Raw genomic sequence first — 18289 nt, 5'->3', positions numbered from 1 at the left:
GAGTGTACGGGTAGCCAGTGCTACGTAGCAAACCTCGTGGAATTCGACTACTCCACGAGGGTCATCGGAGGCCACCTTCCATCCTCGAAGGTCCCTCCACATCCAGGACATCCATCGTCCTCCAAAGGAACGCCAGTTTCCTGCACCGCCAGCGCGTGTGCCCAGCCCACGGCCAGCCAGTCTTCTAGCTGGCTGTCGACGTCACCATCGCCACGGGACTGAATCCCGAGAGCCGCCCAAGGCTCTATCCATGGGAGATCTCCGCCCAGGACATCGCCCAGCATGTGTTCGTCCAAACACAGCATCCGGACTACCATCCGTCATCTCTCCACATAAGTGAAACCACCGATAATATTGTGATAGAGTTAAGATTTTAGTGAAGAGTGACAATTACGAACTGCATTAGTTAAGGACCTAGATCTGTAAGTGTTTTTCTTTGTCTCATGTTTGTAACTAGTTATAAGATTATTTCCATGTTCTAGCTTAATAAACATAAGTACATAAAACATTTCAGCTTTTAAAATTATCTTCCAATTTACTCGTTTTCAGATTAGATTTTAGTTTTCTTTATTTTCTTTTGGGCTTTAAATTCATTTAGTTTTAATTGAGATTATATTATCATGATGGGGAATGAAAATGGGAACACATGGCGAAGGAACTTACTATTCTACATATCCGATAAGGCACCAGGAAGACGCGATCTTTCAAATTCATCTTAAGTTTCCGTTCGGCGGATGTTTCCGCTTTCTCTCAGTTAGCGGAGAGACGGACAGCTTCCGTCTATTCATACGTGCGAACGCGGAACTTGATTTTTCACAGCCTCCGAGATGATCAAATCTCATCTTAAATTTTCTCTCGCCACCACTCTATCTCAATACCGAAACAACCCTATAAAAACATTATTTTTTTTTACATATTATTATTTTACCCCCCCCCCCGTGATAATCGCAAACGATCCGGTCATACTGACAAGGTCGGAAAAAATTAAACTAGTTTGTGGCTATTTGCTTTTGCACATTAGAGTACTAGCGAATGAAATAAAATAAAAAAGTGACCATAACAAAATGTACTATTATGAATTTAATTTCAAAATCATCATCATCATTTTCCTTTAGTACCTAATGGTGTATTAGTACAGCAATTGCAGCGTATCTTGATATTTTTTGTTACATGAAGGTAAGATGATCAGTTATACGCTTTAGATTTCAGTTCGGGAACTATGAAATATTATCATGTAAAAACACATTAAAAAAATACAATTTCGCTTCAACCATGTCAGGAATCAAATTCGAGACCCCGGGGTCTCGGGTTTGTATGGTAGGCAAACGCGCTGACCACTAAGGCTAACAGTAAATTTTTATTTTTTATTAGTAAACCTTTATTTAACATGAAAAACAAGACATAAAAAAATAAAAAATAGAACAGTTAGGTCGAACTTGCCAAAAAAAGTGAGGTTCTTGTATATGGCAAGTACCTATTTTTTTTATAGTTAATATAATTCAGCTGATAAGTAAGGTGAAAATTCATTTTTGAAAACACTTAGGTAATGAATGACAGTTACCTTACCTACTAATTATTTTAAAGTTTTGGATGTGTAGGTACTAAAATATAGTTTTTTAACAAAATTATTTTGTATCAAAAATGTATTGAAGTCCAATAACTGTGTTGTGAAAAAAATTCCCTTCCGATTATGATCTCGTCGAAAATTAAGCCCGAAACCTTTATTCTAAATCAAACATATTTACGTCTTAGCGATTACATGAGGCAGCCGCATTTTTGCATATGGGAGATTTATCATCGCGCATCGACCCGGCATCTAGTGATGATGATCAACTCCATATCAAATCGTGATCTGTGATCGTGATGATTGATCGACATGTATTATAAAAACGCAAGCTATCGTTTTTTATACTTTCTATGACGTTTCACACCAGCTGCTAAAATTGTTGTGCTAAAATTTATCTAAGCTTTTCGCTCGCTGACGTTTACTTGTTTTGTTACAATTTTGTAATTTAAATATTGCAAAGCTTCCTTTTTGTCAACACAAGTGATTGTAAAATGGAAGATTTTAGATCTGCTAAATATTTTTATTTCATTGTGTATTATTCCATTTAAACATTTCGTAGACAAACAAAAAGATTTATTTAAAGTTTATTATAAAATTAATTATGGCTGCTAGGGACAAAGGCAATTCGAATAACGAGGATCACATAGTTGAGGTTTGTTTCCCATATCAGAGGATTTTACTTTAGAGTGTTTCAGATAAATCTTTATTTAGTTTAATTTATATCTGCTTTATAAAATACCTAGTTATTTACATAACACGTAATATAGTCAATTTTATTTAGATATTTCTTATTTCAGACGTTAGCCGAAGTGTTCCGATGTTTCATTTGTATGGAAAAATTAGTTGATGCCCATTTATGTCCTCACTGTTCTAAACTTTGTTGTTACGGCTGTGTGCGACGCTGGTTAACAGAACAGAGGTCCCAATGTCCACACTGCCGAGCTTCCCTTCACCTCCATGAGCTGGTTAACTGTCGCTGGGTGGAAGAAGTCACCCAACAGATTGAAACAATGCAACAAGGGGGTAACGCTGCTCAGAGAGATATAGATCGAGATAGGTCAGTCCTTCATTAGGTTTACAAATAAATATAAAAGTTTGTTAGTGAAAATTCTCGGTGGAAGTTGATTGTAATTTATCCGAAAATTTGAAATAATTGTAAAAAAATCTAAATTGATGCCGATACAAGACACGAAAAGTCCTAATATTTTAATAATAATTATGGTATAAAATATTTATTTTTTAAAAAAGAAAGCCCTCTTTGATTATTAAATTGAATTTTATTTATATTATGAGTTTAATATAATATTTTTCATATATCTAATCAGAACATTAGTCAAATGCATATTTGAATGTGGAGTTCACCTCTTGCAGCAATTTATTGCTTCCAATAAGTTGAAATTATTACTTTGTTCTTGTAAGATTTTAAAAAGGCGAAAAGTCGCAGGGGGCTATATTCAGACGCTAAAATAGGAATTTTAAAATTTGTAAAGCTTTTAATTCTTTTGCCGTTGCAGCTGTGAATTGTTTTGGAATAAAATAATTGGTTTCCCATTTTTCTCGACCTCAAAAGCTTATTTACTGACAGATCTATCTAATATCACTTATAATTTACTGTTGTTATAATTATTAAATGGATAAAATTTGAGCAATAGCAGAAAATATTCGAGGAGGTATAAACTTGACTTAAACCATAGATGATCCGTAATTCCAATTCTGGATACCGTCAGTGTAGAAGTGGCCAGGAAATAAGAAACGTCTTCCAACTAACCGTAAACAGACTGGTGTTAATGTAGATTTTTTTGTTAAAGCTGTAGACAGTTTTTAACATTTTTCACTAATTTATATTTTAGAAACTTCCATGTGGAGGTTTAAACATAGGTAGGATGGTAAAGTGTTTATTTTTTCATATAAAGGCTCTATTAAAATATAATAAATTATATACATTAAAAATAATAAAATAAATATAATTACCATTTTAAACGAAGGAGACTCAACCGAACCAAGATGAATTAAGTATTAAATAAATGAACACCATTTCATACATAATTACTTTTACTTTAGAAACTGTCCAAAGAGTAAAACGCATAATAAGTTCTTCCAAAATCAGAACCAAAATTTGGCAGTTTCTAGTGCTGTGATTTGATAAACAAATGTTTGGTATGGTACTTTCACTTAAACCAGCTAATAACGGGTCCCTGGAAATGCTGAGACTATCCCTTTAAAAAAAAAATGTTTTGAGATCTCTTTTAACTTTTGTATATTTTTTATCAGATGCATAAGCCACCATGAGAAGTTGAGTGTGTATTGCTGGACATGTAGGTGTTGCATATGTCACCAATGTGCTTTATGGGGAGGAACTCACTCTGGTCACACTTTCAAGCCCTTGGAAGAAGTATACGAACAACATGTCTCTCAGATAAAGGACGAAGTTGCAAAACTTCGCCGACGTCTCATGGAGCTTATCAGCCTTGTTCAAGATGTGGTTAGTTACATCAATTCTTTTAAGATTATCTAAAAATTACCATATCTAATATATGTTTAAATAAAACCAATACAATTTTGACCGTAAAAACGGACTAGGATTCCAACAGCCCATGTATCTCTACAGCTGCAGGATGTGTGCTAATCTAGCTTCTATCTGTAAGATTAGAAAAACAGTCCGAACACTTGTAGTACGATTTTATTAGGAATGGTCTCCAAATATTTAGGTAACTTCAAATTCCATTATTCTACGAAGATTTGTACATACTCAAAATATTGACTATGAAGTAAATTATAATTTTATGAATTCCAATTCACAACAAATGAATTACCTACATTCTTAATTTTTCATAGTAATGTGAATATTTTTGTTTTAACACTATCGAAATAATTTTAATCAACACTTCAACTGTAGCTGTTTTATTCTGTTTCAAAAATAATATAAAAATATTTTAAATTTTGGATGTAATTTTGTGCACTTAAATGTGTTAATTATTTATTTATCAAACGCCCGGAGGACTATAAATAGTTTTAATGTACATAAATCATATAAAGCAACAACTGTTGCTATACTATATAACATATATTAATAATTTCAATTATTACTTGAAGTAATTGTAAACAAAAGAAGGAAAAGAAGTAAAGAACAATTTAAAAGAAAGTAAAAACACATTAAAAAGAGTTATCTATGCAAGTTGTCCTAATTTTTTTCATACAAAAAGTATATTTACAGAATTGAAATTGACATTTTGTGGATTAAATTTGGAAGGCAGCACATCTCTGAATAGAACTGTCAGACTACTGTTTTTAGTAAAATTGTACTATAGATAGTAGTAAAATCATAAGTTTTTATGTAAATTAGCTGCAGAACTCAAACCCCCTATGCACTCTGTGGCTGCAAGACGTCTTGTAATTTAGCTTTTATCCGTGACTTAATTTACCATAGTTAACCTTAGTTGAAAACGGGATACTACAATTCCAACCACCTTACACTCTGTTGCTGCAAGACGTGTTGGGATGTTTATTATTTTACAGCGTCCTTGGGGTGATTTTCACAAAAATTACAATACATAAAACATCTAACTATGTATTTAGTTTTTGTAAAATCACTTAAGTGGCTTAAGCCAAGGTTTAAAATTAAATTTATTAAAGAGTGAGTTTTTCTACTGATGTTTCTTGGTGGAACTGCATTTTAATAATAATAAAAAAACTATATTTAGTTTTATTCCAAAACCTACTCACTGGTGAAAATTATAAATAAAAGTGGAATGAAAAAAATATGTAAAATATTTTTATTAATATAATTATTAAAGTTTATTTTTTAACTTTGACAAAGATATTATCATGTTCTGAAACCGGTCGGCGTGTTAAATTAATTTGATTGATTTTGCACAAACTAAATACATAGTTATATTATTTAACATGGAAAATCACAAAATTAGTCCTTCAAATATTAATCTTACTATATGAATCATTCTAAATAATAATAAAAATCATTAAATGCAACAAGAAAATATATTTTCAATTTGTAAACATACATTTTGGTTTTCTTTTTGAAGCATTTTTTTTCATTAGTGTTTATCATCAGTATGTAAATTAAAACAAAATTTTCCAACAATTGTGTTCTTTTAGGAACGCAATGTTGAGTCTGTAAGAGCAGCTAAGGATGAAAGAGTGAGAGAAATAAGAAATGATGTTGAGCTTATGATTGCCAGACTTGATTCTGCTTTGAAATCTAAACTTCTTACACTCATGGGACAGAAAAACAGTTTGAATCAAGAAACAGAACAATTGGAACATTTACTTCAAGAAATAGAACACCAACTCCATTCATGTACAAGGTTATTATTTTTTATTTGTATGATAGAGGCATAAAAAAATGTTTTTCATGTTATTTTTCACGTTTATGTTTGTTTTTAAATAATTTCAGGTCAGAATTAATCTCTAAAAGTTCTGAGCTTTCAAAACTTATACATCAGGTGCGCAAAAAGCCAATGGCAAGTTTTGTAACAGCACCTGTTCCAGCTGATTTTCACAGGTGAGTCATCTGTTTCACTAAATTTATTGTCAATTTGGTTATAGGTATATTATATATATTGTATCAACTACTAAAAAATGCAAATCAACTAAATAAATGCATTGAATGTGAATGAAACAAGTTTATTCTTTCAATTGATACAGGGCATTCTACTATTGGTTTTAATTTAAGACCATTCGTTATCTTTTTAAATTACTAAAATCTTTACATAAAATGGTTATTCATGTTAAAGGGTTTCTACCGTAGCAAATACTTAAGAAATTATAATAATAAAAATTAATTATAATAATAATATAAAGTCATATTCAAACCTTTTTCATTCCAAGGTTCACATAAAAAAAATACAACATTAGTACAAAATAAAAATTTTGAAAAAAATTGCATATCGTCAGCCCGCCTTATAAAACTCGTAAGTCCCAAACTTTTGTTCAGGGGAGAGAAAAAACTGTTTTTACTTCTACAGCGAATTCTGGCAAAGTCTTTTTCGATTTAAACAAAAGAATAGAACACTGTATGAAAATGCAAGTTTTACACACATATAGATTATTTGAAGTCCTAACAGAAAGTGTCAAAATATCATTTTTGACCATTTGCGGATTTACGAGTTTTACAAGTTAGGGTGATGATATATGTATAAATTTTTCCATTAAACCCAAGAGAATGATCCATCTCTTGCTCGGCCTTAGTGTCTGATGCAAAATATTCAGTAATAACCTCATTCCTCATCATCATCGTTATGTATAAAATATTAATATTTTTTTCTGTTAAAGTTTTAAATATGTTCTTTATTTTGCTCCTTGCAGCGAGATAGTGCCTGGATATGATAGCAGTACATTTGTTATATCTGGATTCACACACCTCCAACATAAAGCCGACCCTGTTTACTCAGCCCCCCTTCATGTGAATGGATTGTGCTGGAGACTGAAAGTGTATCCGGACGGTAATGGAGTTGTGCGAGCCAACTATCTCTCTGTATTCTTGGAACTTACTACTGGACTACCTGAAACATCAAAGTAAATTTTAATTTTTCTTTTGAATACTTACAGTATCAAAATATATAACAATTATTATTGAAGATAAAAATAAATCAACGTTTTTTTCTTATATGTATATGTACATATTGCGGGTTAATTATTACAACTAGGTAACTTCACAATCAGCATTTGTGAGTTACTCACTAACATCATATATTTTTATCCTCCTCCATAAATGTTACAAATAGACGAGTCATGTATTCAAATCATCATAATATATGATTGTAATGAATCACTACTTGCTTATTTGTATCATTCATAGAGGAAGATACAAATATGTGATTTGAATGGCTAACAATAGGTTTGTTTTTGTCAATTGTGAATTTCCAAATATGGCATTGTTTAGTTTAAGACAAATAATAAATTTAAAAAAACGGGCTGATTGATATGTCACATATTTTATTCGCGGGTAATTCTTATTCTGTATCTGTATGTATTTATACATGGTGTGTTTATTCCAACATTTTGATAAGATATGATATATTTTTTACAGGTATGAATATCGAGTTGAAATGTTACACCAAGGAACACGTGATGGCAGTAAAAACATTGTAAGGGAATTTGCTTCTGATTTTGAAATGGGCGAGTGTTGGGGATACAATAGATTTTTCAGACTTGATCTTCTAGCCAGCGAAGGTTATCTTTGTGCTGATACAGACACTCTGGTTCTAAGGTAAATATATACATTTGGAACTTATTTGTAATTTAAAATGCCTTTCATTTATAAAGAATAGTTCAATGTTTTAGATTTAAAGTTCGTCCACCTACATTCTTTCAAAAGTGCAGAGACCAACAATGGTATATTAATCAACTTCTTGCTTTGCAAAATCAACATTTGATGCAGATTAATAAACTTACAGAGGTAATTATCGCTTGACATACATTATTCCCTCCTTTTGCATCTTAACAGATTTACTGTCATCTTAATATAGAAGTTAAGTGAGTAAATTAAATCCCGTTTTTAAATATTATTTAGATTTCAGTATTTTATTTTCATCTACATATTTTCAAAAAAATTTGAACTGCAATCATTGCAAAAAAGGGAAAGGGCTCATTTAATTGATAGATTTTTAGCTTGATTCATAAAATTGTTTTTTCTTCATTGATGTTTGAGCCAGCACAAAAATTCAGCCCTCTGACTATTGCTAGTCTCAAATTGAGCCATCGAAAATCACTTCACTTCGGAATATTTCCGTTATTTAGAAAATTCAATCTGTAAAAAATAAAATAAATATTGTCAATATCTACATTGTTCTTTTTAAAAATCCAATTCAGTACAGAAATGTAATTAGTTCAGAATCAATAATCAAATAAATATGTACTAGTTGTATGTATAATTTTATATACATATTTTATCATCCTATTTCATTTTCATTTGTAGAGATTAACATTCGAAATATCTAGGAATTGGAAGATGGCAGCTTCTATAACTAAGACAAAGAATTCTCTAATTTTATATACATATTTTATCATCCTATTTCATTTTCATTTGTAGAGATTAACATTCGAAATATCTAGGAATTGGAAGATGGCAGCTTCTATAACTAAGACAAAGAATTCGAAAACTCCCCTTCATGATCAAAACAGTGTATTACTAGCGATCAACCAGGTCTCGAAAGTGCAAAATTCACAACATGAAGATAATTATAACGCAGACCATAAAGCCGCCATAAAGGATGTATCTGTTGGTACACAAAACAGAGATGATTCATTCACATCTAACTTCGAGGGTATGAGACTTCGTGACAGTGATTCTCTTAAAATTAATTTGATCAATAGTTTATGCCCTACGTATCCGTGTGGTCCAGAAGTTTCTAATTTAAATAGTGAAGTTGGAGTCAACAATCAATTGATACTGGATGCCAGAATTGGATCTTTAAACTTACCATCAACGTCACGGTAAATAATTCTGTATTCTTTAAATGTAATTTTATGTATACAATAGCTAATAAAATTCTCTATTTAATAATTAAAGATAAAATTCGACAGAATACATTTACATGACTATGCAGTAACAGACTGTGATTTTGATTTTTAAGAAATGTAACAGTATGTGTTTATATTGCATTTTTTTATTTTTATGTGTATGTCAATTAATTTTTAGGTCCCATCAAATTCTCCCCCCTGGTTTAGATTTAATGCATAACAGATCTCGACCTGTTCCTGTTAGTTTGAATACATTATTCGGCCCAGAAAACCAAAATCAAATTGTTAAAAATCGGAATGGAAATCAATGCAAATCATTTAAAGATAATTCGTTTAGTAAGTTATAAGATTTATACACTTAAAAATATTATAAGTAAATAGTGTTTTAATGAACTGAAAACCTCAAAAAAAAAAAATAGGATTATTAAACTAGATAAATAAATTTCCATACTTTAATCATCCATACATGCTCTTTTCTTTTCAACAGTACTGAAACTTATTCTCTGAGAAATTTATTACCTTTTTGTGATTTTTTAAAACCATGATGTGTCATAAGTCCTTATTTTTTAAAGATGCCATAGATAAAATAAAAGTTTTTCCAAACCAAGGAAAAGGCACAGTTCAGTTGAGGTGTTCTCTCTCTTCTCCGGAACTAGCAAATCCCGCTGCTCTTTCCCCCCAAGGTGATGCAAATGCCTTCCAAAATAATGGTGATGCAATAACGGCACAGTCAGTTGAAGAAGAATTGAATGAAGAAGTAGCCAGACAGGATTCGGGAAGATCTGAAATATTAAACATATCCCGAGGGGCAGCATATTCAAATGGAGATGTAGGTGTAAGTGTATATCTATTTTTTCGATCAATCACATAAACAAATTACAACAGGGATGCAGACCGCTTCAGAGGAGGGAATATGGAAGTCTAGGCATTTACAGGGCTTATGACCTGACATTGGTTGGTATGAGTGGCCACTTTACACACTGTAACATTCACCATTTTGACTATGTTTGAGCATCCATATTTCTTCAATTCTTACATTTGTTTATTTTAGTGAAGTTATAGAGCTGAAACTTTTATTGTTGGGAAGAGATTCATCTGATTGAATTATTTCACATACTAGGCAACGAACGCCTGAAAACAATTTTCCAATTTTAAACTTCTTGTACCAGTTGGTTTTATTACAATATTTTGAGTTCTGATGGTTATGACTCCCTGGGATTTAAATCCAATCTTTTGTCTACAAACATTTGGACAAAGTATTGTACTCAATCAAATACAGTCAAACTTGGTTATTACGAGGAAGATGGGACCGATTGAATTTGCTCGTTATAAGCGTTACTCATTATACCAGAGAAAGGTTTTTTTATACAATCGCTATTGCACATTGTCACTAAGTAAACAAGTAAATACAAATTTGTACATATAATTCATACAGATTTTTTTTTTTTTAATGTTTGGAAAATGGAAAAAAATGGAAAATTATAATAAATGCTTACAAACATACCTATCACATGAAGACATTATTACATTTAAAATCGTTGTTTCCAAATTGTTTTGCGAACTTTTCCGCTTACGCCTTCAATATTGGTCCATCGATGGAAAATCCTGTGTTTCTTTGGATACAAAACCCTTGGAGCAATGCTTCATCGACATTAGTACGATCGCACTTTCAAAATTTTTTTGTGTCCTTGATATTCTTTTTAAATGCAGATAAATAAACATCCTTATTTTTCCAGAATGTTGACACTGTGGATGAAGATAGAGAAAACTTTGTACACACTTCCACATTTTTTGCGCCACGTTCGATTTCACAAATATTTGCCACTTTTTCACGAATTGAGAGACTTTTCCTCTTGTTAGTAGACATGTTTATAATTCAGGGGTTAGGTTTTAACTGATCTGGTCTTGAACTCATTTGACATCACCCACTTGTAATGTTTATTGTGTATTGAAATAAGAATAGAACATTAAAGAATCTAAAAAAACCCTGTTAAATCCCCTGAAACAAGCATATCATTCATAAACTATAAAAGCAGCTGTAAATTGTAACAATGTGCCAAATCGGCACTTACTAAATTCACAAAGCCTGGATTTTTTAAAAACCATGTGTGTTCATTTTTCAATATTGTCGGCTGAAAATTCAATTAGGTACCTAGACACTTACATAGCTATCATAAACATAATCCGATCCCAACGCCCGGCGGTATTTATCCTTTACGTTAGCCGACCATTTGGATTTTATTACTTAGATTCTTATTTCGAAAATGATGTTTTTAACAATTGAAGATTTTTTCAGTAATTTTTGACAATATTTTTGTTCGGTATGTCAGAGAAGTAACTCGTTATAACAGTGAACAATTGTATGGAGAAAACCATGAACTAAAATGTCAACTAATGTTTCCTCGTTACATCCAAGATCTCGCTATTTCCGTGATCGTTATAACCGAGTTTGACTGTATTTAAAATGTAAAGATGATTTCAAGAATTTAGTACAAACTTTCCAAAATGTACTGGTATGTAAAATTTACTTGTAATATTTAAACACCACTGAGTGTCATTCCGTCAGTAATAATCCGCTTATTTACATTATTTTCATTCTGACATTAGAGTTTTACCTGCTTTAAGCCCTCATGCTATTCAATAACATTTTTTCAATTAACCATTCAATTGCCATACTAGTGAGATGCAAAATGTACCCCAACTGCTGAGCAATTTGCCTGCGCACACTGATTTTTGAGCCTTTTTTTTGCGACTGTAATTTTTACTTGAAAACGGAACATAATCGCCGATGGATTGCAATTCTTGGTTGGACTCTATATAAACATATTTATTTGCGTTTAACTCTGCAATAATATCTATATAAGATTATAACACAACATTCTTAGGAGTGATAACTAAAATTATGTACTTTGTCTCAGAAAAAAATAATAAAACAAAGACTAAATCACAAAACTGTGCTTTTTAAAAATAAAACCCAATTTAGGATATACAGGCTATCAAAAAAGTAGTCAAACAGTACGGTATTTATTTATTTCAAATCAATCTACCCACCCGCTGTGCTAATTTGTTTGTAAAAATCTTAATTTTGTTCTATCATGTCTTGTATAATATATATTTTCTTAGTCTTTATAAAATTTGCTATAAACTAGCATAAACAATGTTAAATACTTTTTTACAAAAAATCCCACTGACAATTTTATTACTTGAATCTATTCCTAAATACAATCAATAATGAACAAATACTTACATTTATTGTTGTTTTTCTGAAAAAAACCAATTTTATTCCACAAAATGGTAAAGCAATCAATGATAAAATTGCTATCCATTGAATACGGTTTTCAGCGCTGCTATCACGCCAATGACTTTATTTGATGGATGATATTAATTAGTTTATTCAAAGAATAGTATGAAAAATCCATTTTAGGGCCTAAAGTCCACAACAACAAGGATAATTAGGAGAATTCTGCTTTAATATTTTGAAACACTGATTTACGCTCCGGCACTCAATGGGTACCGATATTGATTACTGAGATCTGCATTCTGGCAACCGAGCGGTTAAATCTCTTATACAAATAAATAAATAAAAAATCAAATGAACACATCACTGGGCTCAACCGAAACATTAATTTATGTACAATATGTGTTATATTTCAGGATTTAATTGAACTAGAGGAAGAACCAAACATTGCTACACTCGATGAAATATGTTTTGAGGAGAATGATGTTGATGATGAAACTATGTCAGGTATTAAACATGAATATTTTATACTTGAAATAATAACTAATAAAAATAATGAACAAAGTACTTACTCAGTAAAATATTAATATTTATAAATATTTTGCCTTCACTTGTTATAGAATGAAGGAGTTTTATTTCATATGAATTAAAAGAATGGTTAGATTGCACTATGTTCCAAATAATGAATAGCTTAGAAAATCTAGAAATACAAAAAAAATAATACAATTTGTTAAAATCTTTAAATAATATTATATTTAAAAATCCTTCACCATTGCTTACAATATTTTTGTTATGTAAACCCTCCCTTGCTTTATTAGCTTCTTCCTATCAGTACCTAGATTTTTTTATTTCTGTATATTTATGTTTAGTTTATAATTACACGTGTAGATGGAAGGATCTCTGCTTTCTGAAACTATTAGTGCTTCAAAATAAATTCAAGTGGTCTTAAAACTTAATGATTAATTTATTATATTTTATTTACTATGTTTGGATCTCTGTTCCACTAAATCACGATCATCATGTGAAACAAAATATGTACAGTGATGGTTACTCGCCTCCAAAACTATATATAGATTTCCTACCCTATTCTGGTACATTTACAAATCTCTTTCATGGTACTTATAAGCCGGTCTAATTCTTAAATTGTTTTACAAAACTGCAGATAAAGAAGTAATAACTTATTAATGTTTTCAGGTGAAAATGATGTTGAATGTGCGGAGTTATCTCAGTTACAGAACTGTGATGCAAACAGCACTGCAATTTCTAATTCTTTGTATAACAAATCTCAGGGGAAAAGGGACAATCGATGGAAGTCAAAGAACTCTAAAAATTCTTTGAGTTCAACTACTGCATTACCTAATGATGTATTGGTTTTGAGCGTTTTTGATAATAATGGGTGGATATGTCCGATGCAGTTACCACCTAAAGGCATGTTATTTATTCTAAAATATAATTTAACTTTTCAAAGTTTTTTTGGTTTGGCCTCTTTGCTTCTTATGACAATACTTTTTTTTTCATTTTTGTATGTAATAAAATAATAAATAATAAAATAATAAAATTGTATTCCCTGCAGTTCCATAATGCCATTACAACTTTGTAAATTTCTAATCAGGTAACAAGAAAGCATGGCTTCAACCAATAACAGCTACCAGTGTTCTAGATGCTCTTCAGATGGATGCAGGAACATCATCAAATAATAATCATTTTAATCCAAATCCTGGCTGTCTGGAATCTCAACTTTCTCCACGGTCTGATAGTTCAAGAAGCACTTCCAACGCTTCTAGTTCATCTAAAGGTATAATTTTCAATCTCTACGACCACCACTTTAATCAGCTCCCAATCTCGAGTGCTACGCAGCAGATCTTCAGCATTTAGTCCTGTCCACAGGCAAATATTTCTCAACCACAACAGCTTTTTTTTTAGCCGATATCCATTTTTCCTTGTAATATTTCATTACTTCACCACTGGAGTATCCAAACAATTTTTTACATACATCTTTCTTAATTTATCCTGATATACATTCCTAGCTTCTTCCAAATTCATGTCTCGTCATACAAGCCCTCCTATTATGTCTGCTTTTGGCACAACTAGATTTGAGATTTTAGTTAATCTGATCATGCCGCATTTAGAAAAAGGAATGTCCCTGAAGTTCCTCAAAATTTATAATTACTCAAATCTTTTGCTTTGCGTATCAATATAAACCAAACACATTCCAGGCTTCCTAAGGTGAGACTGACTGGAACTCAAAACAAACTGTTTTATAAAGACTTAAAAGTGTTCAATGAGTTCTCAGAGAAACTAGAAACGTCTCCACATTTAGAAAAAAAATATTACTAATAAAGTGTCGATACAATAATAGTTTTACTAAAAATGTATTTTACTATTACAGCTTCCGGAAATAATTTCCGTCCGATAATGCGCAGTGGGAAACCAGGTTACAAGTGGAAAACTAAACCTGGGGAGGGCCAGTCACAGCTTCCTCTTGGTCGAATGTGTCGGAGTACTCGTCCACTTTCTTCTCCTGGGAGATCCTCTAGATCCATCGATATTGATTCCCTGCTGATTTCTCCAACATCATTAAACCGATTGTCGAATGATAATGACCAAGTAAGATGAATCATATTGTCATTTTATTATGTATTATTTATACACCCTAAGAGCTTTAATATTAACCTTTTTTGTGCCGCTAAGGGCCGGTTGCATCGACAAAAGTTAAGTTAAAGTCAGGGCTAAAGTCAAATAAAAGTTACTTTTATGTCAAAATGCGTTGCATCAAAAAAAGTTAACTAAATATTAACAAAAAAGTTACTTTTATTTAACCGGCCGCTAGGGGGCCGTTTAAAGTTAAATGCAATCTGCCATCTGTCAAAAAAGCGTCGTGAGTGTTGAAATCCATTGATCGATCTGTGAAAAGTTGCACAAAATGTCAATTTTATCTGATTTTTCGTCTTCCGATGACGAATTTATCATCGAGTATATTCTAAACCGATAAAAAAAACTGTTCAAACCACGAACGGACCATTTTTTGTGGGAAGAGTCCGACTTTATCGCAAGATTTCGAATGTCAAAAAAGTGAAGAACTAATAATTATTTGATTTTTTTATTGTTAATTATTTTTCAAAACACAGGACTTGATCATCAGCGGCGTGGTGTAAAATAAATTTAAATCATCACTGTATTGAAATGCTGTTTATTTATTTTTAAATAGAGCTAGATTGAGCTCAGCTAACTCTTTCTGGGCATTTAAGGCTGCCATAATTGCCCGAAAAATGTCATTTTTTTGCTCTATTTCTAGAGTAAAAAGTTCTTCATTTTGTTTTAGCTTTTGCTCTTTTAATTTTTTATCCAGTTCAAAAAGGACGATGTCCCTTTTGTTCTTTTCTTCTCCGAATGCGCAGTGTTGCTTTGCCCTTTCGCACACATTGAAAATTGGAACGAAATTTAAACGTTTGTGCCCAAAGACGCGTCGCGGGGCATGTGTATTGCTACATGTAAATAAACAAGTACGTGCTTGCGCAACAATCCCAACAATTTTTAGGGTGAAACTTGAACCTTTACAGTGGCAACATTCTTAACTTTAACTTAACTAAAATAATGTTGATGCAACGGAATTTTTCAGTTACTAGATTTTGAGCCTTAACTAAGTTTAAATATTTAACTTTAAACTAAATTTATACCAACTTTGATGCAATTAGCCCTTAGTATTGCTATGATAGTTTCCAGTACGCCACAAAATTTTTGGCAATTTTTAGAAAAGATAGAGCTTAAAATAATTATTTAAAAAATATATACCTATGTCAAAAAAGAGCCGTAATATTTTCGAAAAATACCAGGGTTGTCACTTGCCACATACATTCATATTTCTGTATCATGATATATTTCATGCATTATATCTTTAACATTGTGTGCATCATACATATAATTCTCCTTCCATTTTGAGTTCGTAGAAGGAAATAATATTTTTTTTTAATGGAGTGTTAAATTTAAGCAATATGTAGCCATAGAAACAATAATTATTATTTAAGTAGGCAAAAACTATTTTTACAACTGACAATAAATCGTTAACACATAAATCATATTTAGGTCCCAATAATAAAAAAAAGGTTTTTACGTACTAAATACGCATTATAGGGCGCTGTAAATGAGTTTAGAATATTAGACCAGATAATATAACAATACTAAATGGGACTCCCAAAATTAAGTGCCAACCCTGTATTATTGACGTATGTTAAACATCAAACATAGCTCTCATTTGAACCGCTGTCGTGTCGATAATTTTCATGATTCCTCGTGTCCTAGTGTTTCGTGTCCCTGTGTTCCATTAAAATCGTTCAGAATACTTGCCCTCGACGTGTAAAGCGTGTACCAAGGACGGCCTTCCGAGCGGAAACGGATAGTGTCAACGCGCTTATGGCACTTAACCGGTTAATGACAATATATTGCAGTATACAAAATAAATTCAATGACAAGTCATAATAATATACACTTGTAGAAAAAACTCCATTAATATTTCCATGTTTCTTCCGTACAACCAGGAAATAAAATACATAATCTAATGTCACATTTTATCCTAATTTGTCAATTTACTTTTTTTTCCTCCCATCCAACGAGTCGGTGTATCAACAATACTGAAAAGGAACAAATACTGAATTTTTTTTATAAATAAAAAAGTTATAATTTTTAGTATAACTTTGGTAATAACAAAAAATAATTTTATAAGCTGCAAAACATTATATAAATGAAAATCATTTCAAACAGAATGGTAATTTTACACGCTGCATAAATAAATTCTCGGCCTCGTTGTCTAGTGGTCAGCACATTTGCCTACTATGCAAGAAGTCCCGGGTTTGATTCCCGACATGGTTGACACGAAATATTTATTTAAAAAGGCGTTCTTACTCTAGAATATTTCATAGTCCCTGGACTGGCACCTGAAGCGTAGGACTGATCATCTTACCTTCATGTAACAAAAATAATCAAGATACACGGCGATTGGTGTAGGAACCAATGCAGTGCTCTTTGCACCATTGAGTGCAGAAAGGGAATGATGATAATAAATGAATTTATCACTTAAACTTGCCTATGACAAGTCATAAGCCCTGTAAAATCCTACATTTCTGAATTACCTTCTTAAAAAACGTAGAATTTTCTCTTAAAATATTATGTGATATCTTACTGCATTAACTTTTTTTTTAATAAACGGTGTCATGTCCCATTTTCCTTTTTGGTTTTTTATTATCCCATAAAGTCTGTAAATAAATAAATTGAGGGCGCTGTTGTTCTTGTACTAAAATAGAATGCCATGGCCTTCTATAATCAGGTTATAGTTCTGATATTTACTGTTTTATACTCTTTTGTCAGACTGCACCAGCATTGTATTTTTCATTTATATTGATTTGGTTTCAGGAATCGGCTTTGGAATTACTGTCTGCTTTTCAGGACCGTTTACAGTTAGTAGATATAGATAATAACCTCCCGATTACCCCTCCCCCACACCTGTGGTGTCCGTCACTCTACCACCAGCCAGAAAAGGATGACTCCGACCCTGAGATGGATTAATGTTGATTTTACTTATTTCCTACAAAATTTGACAGTGCCATTAATTTTATTTGAAAACAAATTGTGATATTATTTTATACTTCATTATTTTGACCTGCTTTTTACAGTTTTAAAATATTGTACGCAAATACTTTTTTATTATTTTTTTATTTGCACCACAACATACCATGCGGCCCAAATACTGTGATAAATATGGCGCAGAATACTCGGGCTTGACAAAAATCACATTTTATTATTGTGTTCTCTCTAACCAGGAAACGAAACCCGAAACCCCAACATGTAAGGCAAATGCCATCACGGGACCCACTGAGTTTTATGTGTCATAAATATTTTTTTTAATATGCATTTAGTTTAAAGTATTAGTTTAAAATGGCTATTCAATGGAATCAATAGAATTTATTAAATACAGTCAAACTTGGTTATAACGATCACGGAAATAGCAAGAT

The 18289-nt window shown here is 31.7% G+C and overlaps 1 protein-coding gene across 2 annotated transcripts; it reads left to right on the top strand.

Moving 5' to 3' along the window:
- Positions 1–1999: 1999 nt before the first annotated feature.
- Positions 2000–17971, top strand: LOC148282595 (uncharacterized). 2 transcript variants are annotated; one of them, XM_088224848.1, is made up of 16 exons: positions 2000–2219; positions 2365–2624; positions 3839–4049; positions 5681–5889; positions 5979–6086; positions 6890–7099; positions 7614–7793; positions 7868–7982; positions 8616–9019; positions 9225–9382; positions 9619–9881; positions 12701–12791; positions 13479–13712; positions 13897–14079; positions 14674–14891; positions 17691–17971. In XM_088224848.1, the coding sequence occupies exons 1-16, from the start codon at positions 2169–2171 to the stop codon at positions 17841–17843; spliced, it is 3048 nt and encodes a 1015-aa protein (XP_088080974.1). In that variant the 5' UTR covers positions 2000–2168; the 3' UTR covers positions 17844–17971. The 2 variants fall into 2 exon arrangements, with proteins under 2 accessions (XP_088080974.1, XP_088080975.1); XM_088224849.1 differs by having other exon boundaries at positions 2025–2219; positions 9619–9875.
- Positions 17972–18289: the final 318 nt, after the last annotated feature.

This window comes from Micrasema longulum, unplaced genomic scaffold (assembly GCF_059751315.1).
Source record: "Micrasema longulum isolate JH-2025_06_02 unplaced genomic scaffold, ASM5975131v1 h1tg000311l, whole genome shotgun sequence".
NCBI classification, from domain to species: Eukaryota; Metazoa; Arthropoda; class Insecta; order Trichoptera; family Brachycentridae; genus Micrasema; species Micrasema longulum.
Note: the sequence above shows the minus strand (reverse complement) of the source record. Positions and strands in the feature narration are given on the sequence as shown.